Below are 23,319 nucleotides of genomic sequence, written 5' to 3'. Positions count from 1 at the left end.
GATCAAATAAAGAAAGTGCACATCAATTACATTTTAAAATATAATATATAATTACGTTTTCAAATTTAACTGGAAGGATTATAAATAATACATAAATAAATGTTGTTCTCTCATTTCAAGTAAAATAAGGGCTCCATCTAAAAATGAAATACACAAAAATGAATCTTTGAAAAGCTTGCATCAGAAATTGCTTGATTTTAGAAAAATGTATGAAAAGGAAAAAAGGAAAGTGTGGCTGGAGAGAAATTTTTTCTTTTCTTTTGTTAAATCCATTTCACATCATAACTGTCTCAGTGAACTTTATAATAAACAATCTCTACACATCTCAACATCTTGCCCTCAGTTCAGACTGGAGTGTTTGGTCTAAAGATGCGTGTTTGGTCTCAACACACATTTTCGTTTCAATTCGCGTTTCACATCGGCGCATTTAATAATGGCCGCGGTATCTGAACATACGAGTCGTTTAGTAGCGCCAGCAGGAAGAATGAACAAATCAGAGTTCGTCCATTCTTTGTTAAAAGCTCTGTTTTCGTGGTCCACTTCTCTTTTTAGAGTACGCCATGTAAAATTATCCGACTTACTTCTCGTCTTCTCTCCGTCTCCCGTGCCTGTGTGCAAATCTCACTCGGCTCACGAACGATGCGTTTCAGAATACAGATATTCGATTGGCTGAGTAGCGTCACGTGAGATGATTTAGAACGTATGTGATTGGTCGGTGTATTTCCTGGACTGCTGAACGAGTGCCGTAAAGGCTGGAAAAGCTGTGCAGGTTAAAATAGAAGCGCTCCGCCAAAATGTATGATTCTCAATTTTCCATCAGTTATTCGTCCGGGTCCGGATAGGACAGCGTCTGGGTCCGGATCCGGACCGCGGTCCTCCTATTGGTGACCCCTGCTCTAGTCCATTCGAGCAAAAGAGGAGTTATATGACCACAGATGGAGGATGTTTTTTTTTTTAGTGGTTGGATGGCAGGATGTTGGACTGTGACATGACTGTTCAATTCAGCGCGTGTTTCTTTTCACCACCACCACAGAGGTTTCCACAGCCATTTCAAGCTAAGCAAAGATCTTTTTCCTTCCCCATGATTGATGGAGATCGGTGTTGCAAAGAGGATCTGCATGCAAACATGCTTCTCTCAGTGGGAGTGAATTTATGTGTGAATGTTTATGTTTTACACACATACACACACACACAAGCACACCTTCTGCAATCCTCTTCTCTGCATGGTGTGTATGTGCAGTCCAGGTATCCCTCATTAAATGAGGCTGAAAAGATACAGAGGTGCCAGCCCACCAGATCTGGAAGATTGGAGAGGACGATAATATAAATGTACTGGAGTCAGCAATAAATCACAGACTGATAAGGTCAGCTCCTGAATATTCATCATAATGACATGATGAGCCCCAGCCATGAGCTAGCAGAGAGGAGCCCACACACACACACACACACTGTGGAACGTTGATATATATATGTATATGTTTAAATATATACTGTACATGTTTGTGTGTGTGTGGGGGGGGAGGGGGTCGGGTGCATCTGTGTGTAGATTTTAATTTGCATGACTGAGCAATTGACCCTTCTCTAAGCCCCGCCCTCAAACGCAGACTATCGGCAAGCTCCAACAACTGTCCGGCTCTGCTTGATGGACTTTCATGCAATCGTTTCAGATTTTCTTCATTTTCAGGCTGGTTATGTGGATTTTGAGCTAGTCGTAGCTAAACGTTGTGTAAAAGTGATACTCTTTATCCGGAGAGGTTGGAAGGAGACATTCTCGGCTATGCTAGCTGGAGTTATACTAAATGTGTTCTCACTGATTCTAACAATGAATAAAGACCTTTACAGGGACAGTGTTGTTACTTAAATTCATAGTCTTCTGTCTCGATCGCCGGGTGATGTGGTGGTTCACTTCTACTGATCCGTGGCTTTGGTTTCTGTCTTTATCTTTTTAACCTGTTTTTGCTTTTAAGTTTGACATCCTAGATATATCCTTCAAACGCATATAGTAGACCCTTCTGTCTACTTCTATCTGAAGTTGCTTTTTCGGTTTTCCAAAAAATAGATCACATTTACACAGTTAGTGACAGTGTGGGCTCCATGGTAGCTCTGACAGCATGACGGAGTAGCAGCGGGGGACGGGGCTTAGCAAAGGGTCAATTGTGCACTTTGGATAGGTTTACTGAGAAAGCTCAGTTTGGCAAGCCATGTGTCTTTCCTCCCCAGACAGAAAATAATACCTCCTCTGCTAAATATAGACTGTCTGGGTTTTACCTCACTCTTTTCTTTCTCGCTCTGCCCCACCAGTCTCTAACACACCAAACATACTCTCTTATGTTTCTAACATGTGAAGCAGTTCTTCCTATTTTTCCTTGCAATCCTTCATGTTTTTGGCCACGATAGAGCGTTGGCTCATGGGATGGTGATGTTGGTGAGTCTGTGAATTAAAAACTGAGTGAGGTCTTTAGTCTTTGGATTGGCATTACATTTGGCACAGAGCTTTATGGTCACCGGAGGATAAATCACAATGGCTCACTGACTTATCTTCTCACTTCCTTTTAGCTCCTAATAAGATACCCCAGAAACTATTACTTAATTAATGTCAGCCTTAGTACCAGCAAGGTACTGATGAATTTTAATCATAAACTATTCTTTATAATAAATTAATCTTTTCTAGTGCTGGTTTGGAACGGGCCAATAGCTGTCACTTTTATCCAAAAGATGACTGATTCACTATGTGCCAAAATCTCAAATGTGAAACTTGAGCTTGAGCAATTTAAAGATCTTTTTGGCAACACTTTTCATGAAGCCCATGTCTATAATGCATTATAATCTGCTTATTTGCACTCTGTAATCATAGCTCATAAGCACTCATATTCATAATGCTTTATAACAATAATCTTTATACATCATAAAGCATTTTATAAAATGAAGGTAAAATATTAGAATATATTATTTTTATAATACATTATAATCTTTTTTATAATGTGATTATAGTTACTCTAAGTGGTCATTGTTTGCTTTAAGTAAAGTAAGGTGTAGACCTTGACCTTATAAAACATAAAATATGTAAAAGGCTTAACGAGTTTTTACTGTTGAGAATTATTGTACACTTCGGATTATTTATTATTTATAATATTTTAGTACTTATAACTATAATTACACGGTGCTATGAACAGATTTGAATGCATTATACTGTAATGCACGATAGGTATGGGCTTCACAGAAAGCGTCACCATGTCGGTTTGTTTTTAATTACACTGAATTGACAAATGTGTTGCTTAACATCACGAATAAATCAACTCACATCACATAACTTTTTCACGCTTACTCGTTCACGCTGTCGCCTTGCTAACGTGTTGCTGCCACAGCATGTGAACACGCTCTGGTTTGAACCACGCACGGCTGTTTTCGTCCTGCTCTCCTCCGAGCTGTGGCAGAGCCGTGATCAGTGCACGCTCAGCTTATCGCCACAGCAGCCAATGAGGTCACGCCCATGCTAATAGCTTTGATGGGTATTTTCTCGACACTCCACACCCAGCCCCACTGCCCCATTATCACGCTCCCCCCCCCCCCCCCCCCGCCCACCACTCGCTGTGTCAGCATTTTCTCAGCCCATATGCCGCATTGGCATATGCAGGAGAAGTCTGTGCGTTTGTCTGTGCACAAACACGTGTGTTCTGCTTTACTGCTTGGCTCTCTGTCGATGTGCATCGATTCAGCCGCATGGCATTTGCATTTTGCTCTGCGTCTGTTGTGTGGGAACGTTTTTAGTCCCGGTGCTGCATGACAAGAGACACACGCAAAAATTAAGAAGCAGCCAATTAGAAATTGTTGTAAGTAGGACAGTCTCTCTCATCACTGGTATGAGCACAAGATTATGCTGATGGGAGGGATCTCCAGGTTTCTTTTTCTGGAATTCCTTGCTGTTATGATCTTCTCTTGTTCCACTTAAATATTAGAAAACGAGAGAATGTTAACTGCAACAAATAACCAGCAATGTCATTTTCCTTCACAGCCACGACTGCAATCTTCCTTTAAAAACTGTATCGGGGGAAAAAAACATGTATGACTTAAAGTGACCTTCATGCAGTCATTGAGCATCGCCCCTAACATAGATGAAGTGGTGAATAAGGGTCACATTTAACTGAAAGTAATGTTGAAACTAAATCAGGATATTTGTGTCGTGACAGCAAAAATAAAGCTGAGTTGAAATTCTCCATATTGATAATCAAACTGAATGAAGGCCTCAGATATCGCACTTGATTGACCTGCAACTACTTGCAAGATCACTGTGTATCAGATGCTGCGTTAACTTATAAGCACCAGTGAGTACTAGCAGTTTACATTCAGAGGCCACTTTAGTACTTTCACTTGCTACATACATAACTGCTGAAGACAGATGAACTTCTGACCATCTACAGCCCCTTAAAGTTAAACCCTGAATTATACGCCGGCATTAAAGAGTCACTCAGCGTAGCAGCAACTGTTGAGTGGAAGAAGATTATGTGAGAGGAGGCATCAGAGAGATGATGGAAAGGAGGACAAATACGAAGCAGGGCAAAACACACCCGATACAGTCTGCACAGCCTGAGACTGTCACACCATCCCATCCTCGATTTACCCACATACTTTTAGGATAACAGCATCCCTGTCTACAAGCCAATTACCAGATGTCAGCAAACAGCCTTAACACAACATGGTGTCTTAATAACATGACAAAACAAACACTGCGGAGGAGCGTGTGCTATGAAACGAGCAGAAAGGCAGGCTCCTGTTTGACAGGCTCCACTAAAATGTGATATTATGTTAGGAATACGTACAAGGGTAGAGGGGTCGGTCACTTACTTCCCTGTCAGGAGATTTTAAATACAATTCATGCCGTCGACAGAGCAACAACACAAACTGAGGATATTCTGAGAACATTCAGCCATTTGTCAATAACAACTGCCTCCTGCAAGCACAACATATCTCTACAACCAGCAAGTCTGTTTTAGCGCGTTTCATGGCAATCCGTCACATGTAGTTTCATAATAATCAAAAAGAGGTAAAAATGTGTGGAAACATGTATTCATCCACTTTCATTTCTTTCCTTGTAGGCACAAACCTCCCTAATTTAGAGCATGACGGCAGTGGTTTTCCACGCCAGTAATTGCAATATTTTGAAGCTGAGGCGGTAATCAGGATAACAAGCAGAAGGATAGAGGAGAGAGTGAGAGAGAGAGAGAGAGAGAGAGAGAGATAGAGAGAGAGAGAGAGAGAGAGAGAGAGAGGAAAACGCATTTGAGGCAAAACTGTTAGTTACTTCAAACAAGAAGGCACCATTTCGAAAGCAGGAAGTACCACCTAATAAAAGATTTGTTTTACTGCAGCGACGAGCGCCGTGACAACTGGTGACAATCCAAGATGGTGATCAACAAAATAATCTTCTCTTTTATCATTCATAATGATTCCCAAAATCAAAACCGTCTGAGACATACCGCATTCGGTCACATGGGACCCCGCACCTTCTCCAAAGAAAACAAAACGCTGTTGCGTGCTAATTCGCAGCATCACTGCCAGCTCTGCATTCACACACTCCGCTGTGGGTATCAGTGGCAGGCCTGACACTGTGCCTGCTAGTTAAACAACACGCTGCCTGGCACACATCCCCCACTCTGCTGACGCATGTAGGAATCAATTCTGCGCAGGCAAACTATACAGACAGCACTGGGGCTTTCCGGTGTCCCTATTGTACCTTCTGGGCTAAAGAGGTAAACACTGCTCTCATAGTAGAGAGTCCCATCGTCATTACTGCGATTCCAATTTCTGTTGCGTTCAACAGAACGAAAACAGACACAATGCTAAACATCTTTGAATTATAATCAGCCGTACCCATCAGTGGCCCTGAATTTGACTCAACATGACACCAAAAAAAAAAGTTAACTTTTCTCTACTCTGCTTGAGGGACAATTGGGGCTAAAGTATATGGACATCGCACTGAGAGAAAGATTATAGCAGTATGTACGGTCAGCACATTTTGTCTTAAAGGATAAGGCAGCAAATATTCTATAGTTTTGTTATTACCAACAAATCCCATGAAAAGACCAAAACCAACAATGCATTAGTCCATCTGTCAATATTTACTGACATCCGCAGTCTGTCTGTGGCACTCAGCCACAGACGGGCTTGATTGGTTCCTGCTGAAGACGTAAATCTAAAAAGTTTCCTTTTTTTATGAAAAGGCTAAGTCGATTCCTGAAATGTTACACAAACAGGAATAAATAGTGTATTTGCTGGAGACTGTTTTCACGATGCACCGGTGAGTACGACAGCAGGACAGTATAAGTGGGATTAACTCAAACCAAACTGCAGTGCACCATGTTCACCGTAATAAGGAAACATGTCACCTCGTGCAGCAATGTGGCTCCCTCATGTGTTTTTAGACACACTGGTCACATGGCTCCATGAGGATTACATTGGTGGTTTAAGGTTAAATGTCTCAACAACTTCTGGATGGAATTCCATCTCATTTGGTTCGAAACGTCACGTCCCCTCAACGATTAAATGTCACAACATTCAGGTCAAAATTTTAACTGTCTAATACTTGAGTTAAACAGCATATACTTGCCAAACTAATGCCATCTCCATCCTCCTAAACTGAGTGTGTGTTTAGCATTTATCTCATAGCACTGCTGTGAATAAGTACTCAAACTCAAGTACTCACCCTGCTTTAAGTGTCAGTAACCCTCCAGCATACACCTTAAGTGTTATGTAGTGTACACTTAAAAGTTTATTTTCTCCTCATTGATTTTGTTGATCTTTTGACCTCATGCACATCACATTCCACATAGATCAGCATACAGGGAAATGGTGACACAGAGCTTTTGTTTCACACATCATACCAGTGGCGGGTCGTGCATTTCATACCTGGGCCTTCAGTGCTGTCCTGCAGCTGAAACACCACCTAATAATCTCATTATGATGCACCTGATTATGACGCTGCACCTGAAAACTGAGCTGCCCGTTAATGCTGATGTACCTGTAGGCCAGCTAGCAGGCTCTGGCACGTCAAAGAATACGCCCAACATGTCAAACTAAAGATCTGATTGGCTGAAGACTATGACAATCAACAATATCGTCCCCATTCACTTAAACTGCAAAGGCATTCACTTGTGAGTCTGCAGGCCTCGGGCCTCTCTTCTTACCTAGAGACACAGAGGTGAAATCTGATTGGATAAAAGCTCTACTTAAAACAAGCTGCACTGGAAGCAGAGCAACTGAGGAAGACAGTAGCTGTGCAATGAGAAAATAAGATAATGGGAAAAATATTTGTATAACTTATAAAATATTAAAATATTAAATTATAAAATAGCTATAGCTTTGTGGTTTAGGCCAGCAGAGAAGGCCTTGCTGGCCCTGGCGGCCCACCACTGCATCATACTCATTGTGTTTTCACAATTGTTGGCAGTACATTAGTTTCTAATTGTACTGTACACATTTAGTCAACTTTTGTACAGTCACACTTCAGCTTGTCTTTAAGTTAGCCTTAAATATTTCCACTTACCAGTGCTGAAGGTGCTGCAGCTTGTTGCTGCTGGAGGGACATCTTGACAGGCTGGAGCAAAAGTTGGGCCCCCTAAAGCACAACTCTCAAATACAGGAAGTGACCAGTCGGAATGTACCAGGTGCTTGGCATATCATGGGGAGGGGATTGGGATTTCTAGTTAGGAGTTTGTATTTATTTTCTTTAGACTGTATTAATCATGTTTTTTTTTATTTGTAGTGTAGGTGGTAGTGGTTGTCTTTGTGTTACCCCTTTGTTTCAGAAATGGTTTGATCAGCCATTAGTTCCCCATTTGGATTCAGTTTGTTGGGTTTAGTCTGTTCAGTTGTATTAATCCAGTCTGCATTACGTTTTCCTTCCTAGATTTTTAAACATATTTTCTGTTGTATTTAAATGTAACTTCCAGGAGACAGGATTTGAACCCTATGAGCCATTGACTGTGAACATCATGCATTCTGACTTGTTCACAAGTTCTGCTCATGTTAAGAAGCTATACTGTCATTTAAATAAATTAAAACTCATGGACAATAAGCATAGTGCACACATTGTAAACATTGAGTCTATAACCACATTTTCTTACTCTCTGTGTCCTTGAATTTCATGACAATGATACATGCAGCACTCTCTGACCTGGTTATTCATTCATATTAGGGCTTAAGCACAGACATGCATTATGTTAAAGAAAAGCTGACAAAGCACAACAAGGGCAATTACTGTTGATGTGTGTGTGCATGTGTGTGTGTGTGTGTACACACAAGATCTCTGTATACGCAGAGAAGACCCTCACAGTTTCTCTAATTAGACGATCCTCTCTCAACAATAACTCAATTTCCTGATAGGTGATCTCACCGCGCTCCCTCCGAAATGAACATGTGCCACGACACTGGCCCTGCTGACGCTCTTTCCCGTCTCAAACCAACTGCTCCTTTCTTGTCTCCGACAAAAGGATTTGAATAGGCTACCCTGAACGGGACTTTTGAGGCAGCCCTATCTGTTAACATCAGCTGTGATCATCTACAGTTGTGCTACAAAACAACAAAAAAACAAGTAGTGGAAAAGAAAAGAATAATTTGTAGTCTGACTGTTGCAGAACGGATGCTGACATTAAAGCAGACTTCCAAAGCTTTCCGAGCTGTCATCCACATCCAGTAATGAGAACAAGTGTTTTGGAAATTTGTCGGAGTGTAAATTTTAAGCATCATCTCACACAAAACCACCTGTGGTTTGCGCAGGGAGAAGCTTTGATCCGTGTGTGTGTGTGTGTGTGTGCGTACGTCTTCACAGTTTCTTGTAACAAGCGGGAAAGATGTAGCCTTAAGAGGAGTAATGTCATTTTTCTCTCTTCTCTCTCCCATCACGGCAACCTGTACCCGCTTCTTTATTTTCCATATTATTTCACCTCTTAATGAAATCCTCTCCGTGAGTCGTTGAAGTGTTGGACTCGGCAGGTGTTAGCTGTGAACTTGTGAGTTTTCAGAAAACAGAAATAGATGCAGGATGTAAAGAGAGTGAAAGAAGGGGAATGAGGCAGTAAAGGTTGTTCTCAGGAAATAGGAGAGAGAATAAGAGAGCATAGGGTAAAGAGATGAATAGTGACTGAGATATAAATGAAGGTGAATACAATTGAGATAGACAATCCAGTGGTGTCCGCAGCTTTTGGAGAGGGAAATATTGTACGTTTGACTTGAGGGACAGTAGGATGAATGACTTGAGGCAATGGTCAGGAAACGGCCTACAGGTTGGTAACAGGAATGCAGTCCAAACAAACAAATCCACAGGGGTCACCAGAGGCGAGCAAACAGGCAGCAGGTCAAAAAACAAAAGCAGGGACAAAAGCAGGAACAGAAGCAGGTGCAGGACAACGCTCAGGTTCAGATAGACACAAAGGCGTAATCTGTGGAAATGGGTCATTTATATACTGACAAGGCTGATGAGGGGAAGTGGAAACAGGTGAGCAGGTGAATGAGAGAGTCCGGTGAGTGGGGGCAGGTGAGAAGTTCTGAGGGCATCTTGTGGATGGGTGGAGAACAGCCCTGCAGGCACCAGGCTGTGACATGGAAGAATAATGTGTGCAACGAAAAAGACGATATCTTTGATTCTACTACATCAATTGTTTTTTTTTGTTGTTTTTTCCATCCAATGTTAGGGGAGTGCAATGATAAATGGGTGCGGTACTGTTTTAAATGGAAGAGTCACGGAACAAAAATCTCACCACAGATCAGATGAAAGATTCCAGCGTGAATGCCTGCACTCTGCAAGATGGACAGTGATACTGTTCCACTACAGTTCTGTAATCATCCCTTTCACTACAAAACTGCTTTTGGGCATTATTACACAGGTGCTTACATCGGACAGATTGTGTGATACATTTCGACCTCGCGGCAAAGTGAGTGAGATCAGAGTTTGTGTGAAAGTTCAGAGCCGAGAACAAGCAGTGGCGAGGTGTGCGTTGTGTGCTTTCAGTCACAGCCTCTAATCTTTAAGCAACACCCCCTGTAACAGAATCCTCTGTGGCCCACAAACAGGTTTAATACATGCGGAGTCAGAGGGAGGAGATGGAGAGGGTGTCTGAAATGTAAAATGGCTAAGGGAGCGAGCGGAGGATGAGGTTTTTGACCTCAGATGTTGGAATTATAGAACAGACAGTCAATAAATGAAGATGTTTCTGTGTGTTTAACTGTGTGAGAGCATTTATCTACGCACACATCAAAAGATTGTCCATTTGTGTGTATGTGTGTGAGGCTGACCTCATTCCCTTGCTACTCAATCTTTTCCTCTCCCTTCCCCGTATATGGGTGAGTATGGACGTATAAAGAATCAACGCACACACACAATAAGAAGCAAAAACACATCATAAGGAGACTTCCACAAGAATAATTGGCAAAAATCCATTATTTGCATGCTTCTCTACCCAATTAGTGCACTAATACCCACACAACACAACACATTTATACATGCAGCTTTAAGTGCATGAAAAAAAAAACCCACACAGGAGCAGAAACAGCTTTACTAGCAACAACCATAGCAGTTATACAACTGGCTGCACTGTAGGTAGGACATGAAACTTCGGCCCGCAGGAGAAAGAAGAGATCAGAGGGAGAATAATACGATTTAAACTCTACCTTCCACCGTCTGTCACGGGAAATGTGTGGTTGCCGAACAGGAGGTGGATAAGTCCTTAGCCTTGATCTTCGCTCCTTGGGAATATCACAAATGCCTCTTAATATGCTCGACTGAGAATACAGGGGGAAAATAACTGACTCATTGATTATGCCGGAGGGGTTTTCAGAGAGTGTGGGCAGACTGAGGGTGAAACAGAAACTCTCATCATAATGTGGTTTGGCTTTCCGCGTTCGTTTTCGGGCAGTGTTTATCTGTGGGAGCAGTGGAGACATTTGCTGCTCGAGAAAGGAATGCAGACAGCAATATATTAAGAGAGCACATTAAGGCTAATGCATCCGCAACATTTCCCATTGTAGTATTTTCCCTTCGTTCCTCCCCTCTCCTCCGCCAGCGTCTTGTGTTTTTGTGGGTTCACGTGTTCCACTGACATTAAGGAAGGTCAGGCAACACCTGCATCAGAGTCATTCGTCTTATGACTCCAACCTGTCATGACTGATAGGGAGAAGAGAATACAGCGCCTCCAACACCGATACATTGGAGAGGGGGAGCAGGAGGACTGCATATCTGCATAATCTAAAAAAGTTTGGGGTTGCAACAATTTATTAAAAAACGTTAAACTGCTCCAGGCAGCAAACATTTCTGTACAGAAATACACATTTTCTTATCATCATGAATCTCAAAGTGGGGCTCTCGTAAAAAAGAAGAGCGTCCCACAAATGGTTGCACACTGCACATCTGATGTGTGACTGTTTTGTTCCCAGTTTGCATTATTGATTACCTGATTTTTGCTTCCATTGTCCGGAACGTCAGGGAGAATCACAATTGAGGAATCGAAATGTGATAGCAGAGTCCCAAACTTGCTGTTCACATAGTGCTTGAGAATGCTATATTCTGACTCAGGGCTTTCACACCGCAGTGCACACAGCAAGGCCATTATTTCAGGAGAGAACGGCTGTGCTCTCTCGGGCAGTCGCGCAAGTCATGGTGTCGAGTCCTGTGCTGATTTTCCCTGTAGGTTTTTACGGCCAAAGTTCAACTAGAGGTAAAAAACAAAACAAAATAACTTGTGAAAAAAGGCAGAATAACTTGACAATGTCAGTTATACAGCGTGGACTTAGCTTGCATAGCTACGAGCTCTGAAGAAGGAAATCATTACCAAAACATCCGGAATAGCAAGTCTACGCTGCGTAAGACTTGCTTTCTTTAGGTTAAAAGAGGTCTTGAGCAGTAGAGCAATCAGAGAGGATACCAAGTTGAATCAAGTAAAGTGAATACTGTGATTGTTTACGCTCTGCTGTAGTCCACAGCATCCTAGTCAGCTGATTTGTAGGAGTATGTGCCGCCGTGCATGTCGGAGCCCATCGGTCTCTGGGAGATAGTTGCCATATTTCTGTGGTTTCAGTGTAGCCAGCGGATATCCGGGACAAGACTTCCTTTTTTTTCGTACGCTGCTTGTTGTCTTCAGTCCGATTCAAGCAACTTGAGATGAGAGACGACGTGTACTACCGACTTGTTTCACGAGTTGCCAGTTTACAAGCTGATTTTAAACCAATAAAAATCTGAATCATTGCCAGACGATAGCCGGTGGGTTCCTACAAAGACTGATTACCTGCATTCAACCAAAGCCTCCAAACGCAAACCAGAACGCTTCCGATACCAAAATCTTGTCCCGCTGCCTACAGAAATTTACCGCACGCTAACTATTCGTACTTGTGCATTTGTTCTGAAACCAAATTTGCCAGTCAGGTCCATTGATTATAGAATCAAACCGGAGGGTAAACAAGAATGTTTGTAGGGAAGATTTGATTGGAGAAGACTTTCTGTTGTGGCTTAGTAAGTGCCTCTGGTTTGACGGGACAAGGACAGAACGGCTTGTTCTCTTGTGATGTATGACGTAGTCATATGATGTACGAGTGATTTTCAATACGGAGAGACACTGAAGCCGCTGACTGCTCAGCCAAAAGACAGATTGACATAAACACAGCCAGATGGACCCACCGACTTATGAGATCAAACATGTAAACCTGACAGAGACCCTGACAAGAAAAACTGCATCACCATAAACAGATGGGAACCCTGGACGCCTGTCTCCCTATGTGTGTGTGTGTGTGTGTCTCTCTTCTCTCCCTCTCTCTCTTTTTGGCGGGAGTTCAGCTGTTTTGTTGAGCAGAGGGAGAAAGTATGGAAGCTGTCAGGGGCCATATGACGCTGCCTCTGCAGTTTACACATGGAGACAGAGAGAAAGAAAGATTGATGGCAAGGTCGTGGAGACATCACAGAGGACAGTGAATCTCATTGGGGGTGAAGGTAGACATAAAGACCTAAGTGGACCTAATGTTGATGTGTTTTTCCACCCTCACGTGTTTCTTCTTCATATAGTTTTTGTCAGGTCGAGTCGTGTCGTGTGCGGTAAAGGTCAGTATTGTCTTCACCACTTGGCTGACCTAGATTCAAAAGGACCTCTATGTGTCCGTGTGATGGTGTGGTGTGCACATTTGTGTGTGTGTGTGTGGGGGGGGGGGGGGCTTGCCACTGTCTCTGAATAATCCCCATGGTAGCATTTGGTTTCTAGCATAAGTCACAGAACAGTCAGGGACTCAGTTTGCAATACGCCTGACCTACATCGGCTGCTCACAGTGCGCTTAAGACGACACATGAAGTCACACTTACTGTAGCCTCCTGCAAAATGTCTGCTTTCAAGGGTGCATGTGTGTGTGTGTGGGGGATGCTTTAGCGCCTGCGCGCGCACGCACGCACACACACACACACACACACACACATACTAAGGCTCAACAGTTTAGTAATGATGGTAGTTTCGTAGAAAATGCTGCTGTCACATTAAGGAAAGGATTAAATTCTCTTTAAGCTTCTCTCACCAGGCTGCCTCTCTCCAGGTGGTTAACAGGAGAGGTATAATCTCCACACAAACACACACACACACACACACACACACACACACACACACACGGTGACAAGAACACAAAGCGAATTACAGGCTCTGAAACATAGCGTCTCAACATGCGGAAACTGTCTTGTAGAGGTGCAAAGAAATTCTGTACATGAATATACTTTTCGTCAAATACATCTACATTAGGACAGACACACGCAACCCCCATTGTGTGCTGTTTGGAGCGATGTCGCTGCAGTAATTAGAGGTGCGACAGCAAGACAGGAAGAGGTGATGATAATAGGATAGAGCTATTTCCGTTCTCCACTCTTTTGCTCTTCACCTCTCTCTGCCTTCTCTTGTTCACATACTTTTTCACCGTCAAACACCAAACTCTGGTCCAGGTGGAACTGACATGTTGCTACACACGTGCACATCACACGCACTCCACCTCTCTCAAATCATTCCCCTCTTCTTACTCATTTATCTCTCGCTGTTTCACTTCTCTAAGCTGCATTTTCTTTGTTCCCTTTGTGCGTTGAATTGACGTGATGTCAGCTTTTCCTCCAGCTTCATTGTGTTTTTCAGTCAGTTCCTCCGTGTTGCGTTAAGGTAGATGTATCACAATAAGGTTTTTATTGTTTTTGCATCTGTGTGTTTGCATCTATCTTCCCTGAGGGGGATGTCACAGCCTTCCTCCCATAATAAGCTATTCTCTGTTCTGCTAGCAAATAGATGGAACATGTATTAATCTTATTAAAATAAAGAATGACCTTTATGCCAAACAAAAAAGTAGAAAGAAGATGCACCAAACACAAAGGTAAGATTCCCCAAGTGTTTTTAAACAAACATCACAGAAATGGATGTACATCCCCAATTAAAAATAAATGACAAGTTTCTTATTTTATAGAGTCAGACCTGCGTTAATTGATTTGGTTTGCCACAGGGCAACAAGCTGTAAGATAAGTTGATATAGCAAAAATGTTTGCAAAGCGATGCTAAATTACACATCCAGCAGACACAGAACAACATTAGCATTCATTTGGTTTGTTTCCACCTGACGAAGCTCTTTTCAGCTCATTTTCCATCTCCACCAACTCCTGGGGGGGGGGGGGGGGGGGGATATCTGGCTGCTTGGCTGCTAACTGTTTGGCTATAATCACCAGCTAGTTGCTAATTCTGCCTGTCTGCTCATTGGTGATGGGCAGAGAGTGCAGTGAGTTGTTAGAACATTTTCACTGAAAAGAGCTTCCCGTGAGATCGGTGACAGAGAATCAAAACAACTAAATTACGGGCCGAAAACACAAGATGCTGAAATACTCCTTAGAGTTTAGGGGAACTTCGGATTCATCGATGTGGATGAGAGGTGTGGGAACACCAGCAGCCCGAAATTACAAATTTGATTTCGTTTTTATTACCTTTATTTTACATCTGCAGTTTTTACTGTATGCCGTTTATTACCTCAATGCAGGTGTCACTTTCATGTAATCCCCACATGTTGTGATTGTATCCCTGTGGCTCTGTAGAACTAGAAGTGAGACGGGCGGCCAGTGGGTGGAGACCAGGCCCATCTAATAACTGATTCATTAAAATACAATGAAAGATCTATTCTTCTTAACGACCACAGTGCATCGTTCCCTTTAATACGGGGCATGTGGAGCTAAATCCTGATGTCGCTGCAATACCGCGATATCGTCATTTTTTTAAGTCTGACCCTTATAAATAACTAAAGCGATGAATACCAGAATACACATGTCTCTTGTAGTTTATCTGTGTCTCTTTGAGCTTGCAGCCATGTTTTATTTATTTGCATGTGTATCCGACAGCGTTTCTGTCTGACGTGGAGCTCGAGCTGCCATCTCGGTGTGCGTTTCTGTGTTGTTGCTTTGAACATGTCGCCGCAGCAGGTTTCCATTAGAGCGCCGCAGATGATCTGTCGTCGGGAGCGAGACTGCTCTGACCTTGAGGATTCTTTCTAAGAATACACGTTGTACTGTGTGAAAGGAAGCTGCTTCAGTAGGCAGATCTTTTTCACCCCTCTTGGTAATTCATTTCACTCTCTCATCCCCCCGTGGAGATGTCATGACGTTTGGTCTGGAAGAACCTGAGCTTTCAAAGGACTGTCACATCTAATCTAGAACAACAGAAGCTCCACACTCGGTCTCGTAGCTTTTTGGCTTGAGACTCTGGGGGCTTTCACATCAGTAGTTCGGTTGGCTTAGTCATCGACCACCACGGAAAATGTAGATTTCAGGCGGACTTGGTTGTTTTGGTCAACAGTTCGGAAACAATCTCAACGAGACATGAGAAAACGAGAGCGTCAGTCCTATCAGCAAATCCCCCGAAACAACATATGATACGTTCAAGCACTCAAGCAGATATAGGAATTATGATTATGATCGTTTGGGGCAAAGGAGGTAGTTAGAAGCACAATGTTTGTAGGTCAGGTTTCTTCTTTTAACCATGACTGCGGCCTCTTTTCTAACTGTAACCAATTAACCAGTTATTAATGTAATGTTTAAATTTGAGAATCGAGACTGGAGTTGGTGTTGAGGGACGACGTGTATGACCGGGTTGTTTCACAAGCAGTCAGTTTACAAGCTAATTTTAAACCAATAAAAAGCGACATCATTGTCAGACGATAGCTGATCGGTTCCCACCGTGGCTCTTCCCCTGCAGGAGTTGCGTAAATACATATGTATTTGTGCACTACTGTGTTGAATAAATCCATGTTTACTCTTTGTGTGTGTTGGTGCACGCACGTGTTTCTGTGTGTGTGTGTGTGTGTGTGTGTTTGCAAATACTAACCACATCACAAGCAGACCCCCGACTGCTGTTCTGAGATGCATCAAAGCATCTGCAGAGTTACTTCAGGCTGCCCAACGGCAAAACTTCCTCTAAGCCCAGACCAACATTATAGGGTCGGATTTAGAGGCGAGTGTGTGTGTTGATGAATCTGTGTGTGCGTGGACTTCTGTGTAGCCCTCCGCTTCTGGCTCATGACAAGCTATGCATGCAAAAGAAAGTGGTTTGACAGGACATAGTAGATCAGAAGTTTGCAATTTTTTTGGCTCGGAATTAAAAAAAGACTCTTATAAACATCTGCAGAAGAGGAGTCGGCAGTTTGTTTTCAGCTTTTTTCCGATTCACTCCACTTCAGTTCTAGCTTGCAGAAGAAAGAAAAGGAAGTTGGGGAAAAGAAGGCGCAATGGAGGTGAAGAACAACCAGCAAGACCAACATCTACAAGTCTGCTTTCCAACGAAATCAAGATATTTTGAGGCTTTCAAAACACAATATCTTATTACGTGGTTGTGCATGATTGCGCAAAACTGCCGATTTGGGAGCCATTTATTCACACACACACACACACAAACACACACTCTCTTTTGTCCGTGGGAGGCCCACTGTGGAATACATGTTAGCCTGGTATCCTCTGCTCCCCTCCATTAGGAGCTAGAGTTTTGCTGTAAGCCAATCATCCACCTCCCTCACATGTCCACCCATATCCTGTTCTGGCAAGGATGTGTGTGTGTGTGTGTGTGTGTGTGTGTGTGTGTGTGTGTGTGTGTGTGTGTGTGTGTGTGTGTGTGTGTGTGTGTGCGTGTGTGTGTGTGTCACTAATCAAATGTGGAAACACTAACTTGCACAAACTTCAGTCAGATAAAGGATCAATAAGTCTGACAGACTAGACGAACATGCTCTGCCCCTGCACTGTCTCTACATAGGAGGAGAGAGGGGATGGCAGGTTAACAAGGGGGAAGGCACCCCCCCCCCCCTCAATTATCCTGTACTGTTTATTATTATTATGAAATAATCTTACCACAACAGGCTTAATTATCTTTTCTTTTATTAACAAATCCCCTTTTGTTTTAGAAAAAAAATATATATTAAAATTACACAAAAAGCTCAAACTATCATTTACATGGAGTGGCTCAACACTGACAGGAAAAATACAGCAGAAAACAGACTTTCTTCTTATTTGAACGTCCACATGAGTCGGACAGAGTTGTATTTGCTACATCATGCAAGGCACTTAAAATCCCTTCAAAAAGGAACAAAAACCCACATAAGAAGTGAGTGAATCACGCACGTAATTATAACTAAAATAACCGAGTTTGCAGTATTTAGCGGCGGTCTGGCATACGATACCCGACTACAGGATACTCCCTTCAAACATTATTTATAATAACAAAATAAAAACAATACATCGTTCTTTGTTGCATTTGTACTACATAACTGATAAAAGTTTTGTTGCACAATATTTACTTATTTGATTAGGCTTAGGTTTAGGCTAAGCCTTTAATAGGCTGAAGTTCACAGTTTCAAAACGCATCACGAAGGGATCTCTTAATGGCCAGTTTGTAGTTTGTATGCGGTAACAAAAATGGTGTGAATCAAAAATAAACTTTTGCAGTACGGCTCCAAGGTTTTCTCAAGAGAGGTTTTTGAATTCACAATACAGACATTTTGTCAGAATTAGTCACAGTAAACACAAAGCTGTATTACCAGAGTGTCTCATAACAATGTAAGTGTCTAAACTTGTATATTACAGCATTGTAATATCTCAAAGAGAAAAGGGACTTAAATAGATCCCCATTGGCAGAAGTACTGATACAGTACAGGATAGCCATATATCACCACTGACAGCAACAACTAAATAACTATAAAAATCCTTATGAAGAAGGCATTTGTGAAGAATCTATTAAACTGCAGGAGTCATCCTTTCCTATCATGATGTGTGTACACATGCAGAAAACAAAAACAAGTGCAAATGGAAAGGGAGTGAAACTGCACTACGGCAGTTATCAAGACACCGTTACTGTACATGCTTCATGTAGACACGAAGCCTTGTGGGCACAAGTGTAGCGCTCTAATCAAGCCGTGTAGTTCATCTAAGATGCAGTGACATGACTCCCATGTTTACATTCAGAAGACTTCAAACCAAAGACATTCATTAATCTATACAGTCGCATTATTTCAAGTAACAAAATAAGTGCAATTCTTTTTGAATGTGGACAAATATTAAACATCACTCTAATATTTAATGTTTAACAATATTTTGTTAATATCTGCAGGAATCTGAAATGTATTTATTTTTTTATTTTTTTTAAATGTATGCTGTTTAAAATGTTTATTCTGAATAAAGTGCAGGAAACGTCACTCCTGCTCTGAACGCAGCTAAACAAAAATAATTGGTTGAAAGAAGTATTTTTTCCTACCTTGATAGATTATAAACAAAACAATTAGTCATGAGTCTCATTTTAGCACTTCCTGGTTGTGGTCACCCGTGCTGCAGCTTGATTGGCTGTCTTGAGGAAAGAATCTTTGAATCTTTGAAAATCGCCAGGCCCTCTCATCACAGCGCCAGCTTGTTCCACAACACAGGTATCCCAGCATGCTTTGTGCAGCGAATCAGTTGCTTTTTTCATACACAATGAATGGGATTGGATTTAGCTGCCAGTCTGGTGGCGTACAATGGGGCTCGCTGTGGGCTGAAGAGCTCCGCGCAATGGCAGCAGCGGCTCCAACCTTTGGCCAGGATCAGTAGTTTCGCCTCGATGCTCTGCCGCTCCCCGCTGATGCGTGATGGGATCAGCCAATGACAAGCTGGGGGTTGCGAGTATCTTTCACGTGGTCTAGGATGACCTGTGTATCGACTTTGCATCGATGAAGCTCCAATGCATGGAGGAACTAGAGGGTGCGGCTGCACGGGAGAACCAGAACCAGGACTGATCGTGGCAGACTGATGGACACTGCTCTGAGTTCCTTGTGTTATCTTTAACTATCACTGGAGTCAATATAAATGAATGAATGAAAGGTTTCAGAGCAGCAGTTGGGGCCTGCTGTATGTAATGTAATGTCCTGTTCATTAATAGTAAATAGGATGAAACTAGTTTAGCACAAGAACCAACGTTATGTCTAACACGTGGACACTGTAACTGTCACAATGCTTCAGAAGCTGATACGAAAAACATGAGATTCAGAATCACAACATCTTCTGAATTTATAGCATCAGAGTGCAGCTCGGCTGAATCACGTTGCAAGACAATCATTGTCTTTCATCTAAACTTTGGTTATTGATTGGCTGTAGTGGTATACTATTGATTAGCATTACTACATAAGGCAGCTAAGGATTTGCACTCCTAATCAGACCAAGGTCAAACTGATGCATTCCCTGTAACATGGTGACAAGAGAAGATGAGATTCATTTGTATGTCAGCAACGGGTTCACGGCTCAGTTAAAAGTGTCTCATCAATAATCGGATCAAAATCCACAGCAGTCCCCTCTTTGTGTAGACAAAACTGTTGCTAAAGCAGCAAGAACAGATTATAGGACCTGCCTAATACGTGTCTGCGCACAAATCAATACACCAGTGTGTAAATTAAATAAATAAAGGTCAAAGCGCTTGAAGATTCAATACACCAGTGTGTGAGAAGACTCAGAAAGAGTGCTCTAATCAGATACCGAAGCCTCAGCAATGAATTACATGTTTTTGGTGCATGTGAGTAACTGTGTAAGCGAGTGTAACTAAGCCCCGTATTTGTTTTCCGACTGCTGTCGGCTATAGGCAGGAGTCCCAGTGTATCGGCAGGTCGGAGCTGTCCAGGAAGTCCGTGGAAAAGACACTAGTGGGTGTTTGGGGGCCAAGTGGGGCCAGCGTGGAGGTTTCCTCTCCCCTCTCTCCTCCCATGGTGAGGTCCAACCAATCCATACCGTCCAACCCATGCCCCTCCTCCGTATCCAGGTCGAAGGTATCCATGGGAGACAAGGGATGGTCCAGGATGCTGGGGGTGCACAGCATTTGACTGTGGAGGTCATCAATCAAAGTCAACAGGCCTCCGGGCTCCACCCCCAGCAGAGGCTTACCGGTGGTGCTCTCGAGAAAGTCCTCCAGGCGTCCACTCTCAGCGCTGCTGAGGTGCCGTTCCTCATCCACGGTGTCGGCCAGAGTCTGGAGATCAGACTGCATCGAGGAGGCCGACTGTTGGGTGTCACAAAACGGAGGTGTGGGGGGGGGTAGCATCAGCTGGAACGGGGAGGGGTGAGGAGGAGAAGAGGAAGAGGAGCGTGGAATCAGACGGTCCAGAGAAGGGTCTGGCACCGGGTTGAAAGCGGTCGACATTTCTGAAGGGAAAGACACAGAATTAAAACCAGAATCACCGCCTTCCACCGTCCGCTCAAGCTGCAGTTCACATCCATAAACTAAATATTAACGCAGTTATTACACAACAAATAGATCGGACAATATTATTGCATCTTACCTCCTGTCTGCAAAATGATGTCAATAAAATCCTCTTCATGCTCTGTATCCTGAGGACACACACACACACACAGGAAACAACACATTACCCTTCAAAACTGTGTGTAAAGTTCACATAGCACATTGCTATGTGACTCGAGCACTTGAAGTGAAATGTGAAATGATGCGAAACGACGTATGAAACCGAAATGCAGAGCGACACAGCTTATGTAGCTTAATGTAGGTTAGCAAAACCTAAGAAACACCCCCGAGGTGTTCAAATCACACGTTTGAGATTATGAACATTTTATTCATTTTTTGCACAATGGCACCATCAGACATGCAGCGTGTCATACTTTGTCATCAGGCGATGAGGCAGCTGTCTCGTTGGAAGCTGGAGACAGAGGACTAAACAAGGCATCCAGACTGGGACACCGCTCCTGCAGGAGAGGGGAATGAAAGGGAAAGCCAGATATGAGGGGAGAAAAAAAGATTCTTTCACATCCAAAGTGATCAGGAAAGTTTTACAATGTTGACTGGATGACACGAGCCACCATCTGGAGATTACTCACAGTTTGGGAGGATGGTGAAGAGGTGTTTCTCTCTGAGGGGGCGGTCTCCTGGTCCTTGAAGAACGGCTGCAGACTGGGAGGTGCTGACAAACACAGAACAACGTCCTGCTGAGGCTGGTCTACAGATACCTCAAGTGCCCCGTTCTGTGGCTTCAAGTCATCACAAAGAGGGGAAAGATAAGTTCTCCGTACAGGGAAAAACAGTATGCAGAGGCAGCGGTACGAGTTATTTCACTAACTCGTACCGCTGCCAAGTGAAATCATCAGTAATCTCTATTAAGAGTGTGATAAGAGGGCTACAAGACTGCTGATACCTGCTGAAAACACCAAAACTTGACATTTTCCAGCACACCTGCACTCGCCGAGAGATACAGTACATCTCAATTAGCCAAGATGCGATGGAGTTTTTGTTCGTCCTCCATTAATAACATACATCATAGTAATGGACGATGTCGTTGGAGTAATTAGCCGAGCAATAATAAGCAGCATCGGGCTAGTGTCAAGACACTCTTATCAGAGACTGCCGTCACTGTCTCGAACGGCATACACCATTAATTTCCACCGCTGCTGGAATCAGTGGAGCAGTTTTCTCTCACTCTCACTCTTTGTGAACATTAACATGAGCAGAGCGGAGCCCCCCCGTCACTGAAGCGACGGGGGGGGCTCCGAGTTGCCGGAGCTTGTTTGAGAAGTGTGCATGTGGTATGATGAGGGTCCATGAAATGTGTAAAAAAAAGAGACAATGTAAGGGTTCACATCTGCTGTTGAGTGACTATTTTTGTGGTGGCAGACATTTTTAAAAGGCCAGTTCACCGAAATAGAAGAAAAGGCAACACACGCACACACACATTTTTATCACCTGCCCCTCGTCATAGCAAGCCAAATACATAGTTTCCCTTTTGAGGTATTGATCAATGAGATTTAAGCTACCATCCAAATACATGACGATAACCGTGATATTTAAAAATAAAACATGTTAAATACCTGACACATGATAATATTGTGTCAACAGTCCAGCGCCTCTTAAACCACATTTTAGTACAATTTACAGACTCTCTCCACCTCCCTGCAGTATAACCCTTTAAGTGTAATTCATTTGCCAACAAAAAGAGACAAAATATACAATAACTAAAATTGAAGATGGATTCAACAGATGTTTTCAAAATTAATTATTTCTTGCCACGATAATAGTGTAGTGAAAATCTGAAAATCCAAGCCATAATAAAGGTACATTTTACATCTTTCAAAGGTTTTCCTGTTGTACAATGCTACTTCAGCTACTTTAATGCCAGAAAATCCAGATCATCAATGTCTTTCTTTAAGCCTCACCTTTGTCTCTTGTTGTTTGAAAAATCCTTTGTGCATACTCTGTTTGGTTGGATTAACAGGGTCGTGGTTGGGGAGCCTGGCTGGAGTAGACTGTAGCCGCTATTGGGAAAAGAAACAGTGTACTTAGTATTAGTATAAGAGTTTACTATTATAATAAAAAGAGTCCATCAGCATTCAAACATCATCAGATGTACCATTACTGTGTTTTTATTATTATGTAAACACTATTCTTGGATATTGTGTCGCTCTTATTTGTTAATTGGTTAACCTGTGATTATGCTTCTCTAACATCATGCGCACAGATGAATCATGTACCTGCAGCGTGATTTGATTGGTTGTTTTGCTCCCAGTTGCAGCAGTCCCTTGGTTCTCAGTGATGTGACTGGTCAGCGCAACCAGGAAGTGGTTGCCGTTGCCGTCTGTGACCAGAGTCGGGGTGGAGTTGCTCTTGAGGAGGTCCAGTGGGAAAGAAGGGCCCGACTGCTGGTTGAAGGACGCTTGAGACACCTGCACAAAACCCAGGAGAACTTTTAGAGAGAGCATCAGCGTTTGTGTACACTTTTGCTTCATATTTCTCATTGGCGTGCCCAACAATTGGGCTCATCTTGTGATTCAACAAATTCAAT

General features: G+C 42.8%; 1 protein-coding gene across 3 annotated transcripts in view; it reads right to left on the bottom strand.

Moving 5' to 3' along the window:
- Nucleotides 1-17,381: 17,381 nt before the first annotated feature.
- Nucleotides 17,382-23,319, bottom strand: part of LOC306709763 (myocardin-related transcription factor A-like) — a 32,080-nt gene continuing 26,142 nt past the window's right edge. For all 3 annotated transcript variants that reach the window (XM_079178035.1, XM_079178036.1, XM_079178037.1), the window contains 6 exons: nucleotides 23,009-23,200; nucleotides 22,694-22,792; nucleotides 21,365-21,514; nucleotides 21,149-21,232; nucleotides 20,815-20,863; nucleotides 17,382-20,677 (listed from right to left, as the gene is read on the bottom strand). In XM_079178035.1, the coding sequence (XP_079034161.1) occupies nucleotides 20,115-20,677; nucleotides 20,815-20,863; nucleotides 21,149-21,232; nucleotides 21,365-21,514; nucleotides 22,694-22,792; nucleotides 23,009-23,200 (1,137 nt within the window). In that variant the 3' untranslated portion in view covers nucleotides 17,382-20,114. The remainder of the gene's footprint in view (nucleotides 20,678-20,814; nucleotides 20,864-21,148; nucleotides 21,233-21,364; nucleotides 21,515-22,693; nucleotides 22,793-23,008; nucleotides 23,201-23,319) is intronic.

The sequence above is a fragment of the Pholis gunnellus genome, assembly GCF_910591455.1.
Source record: "Pholis gunnellus genome assembly, chromosome: 17".
NCBI lineage: Eukaryota > Metazoa > Chordata > Actinopteri > Perciformes > Pholidae > Pholis > Pholis gunnellus.
This window is presented reverse-complemented; position numbering and strand designations above follow the sequence as displayed.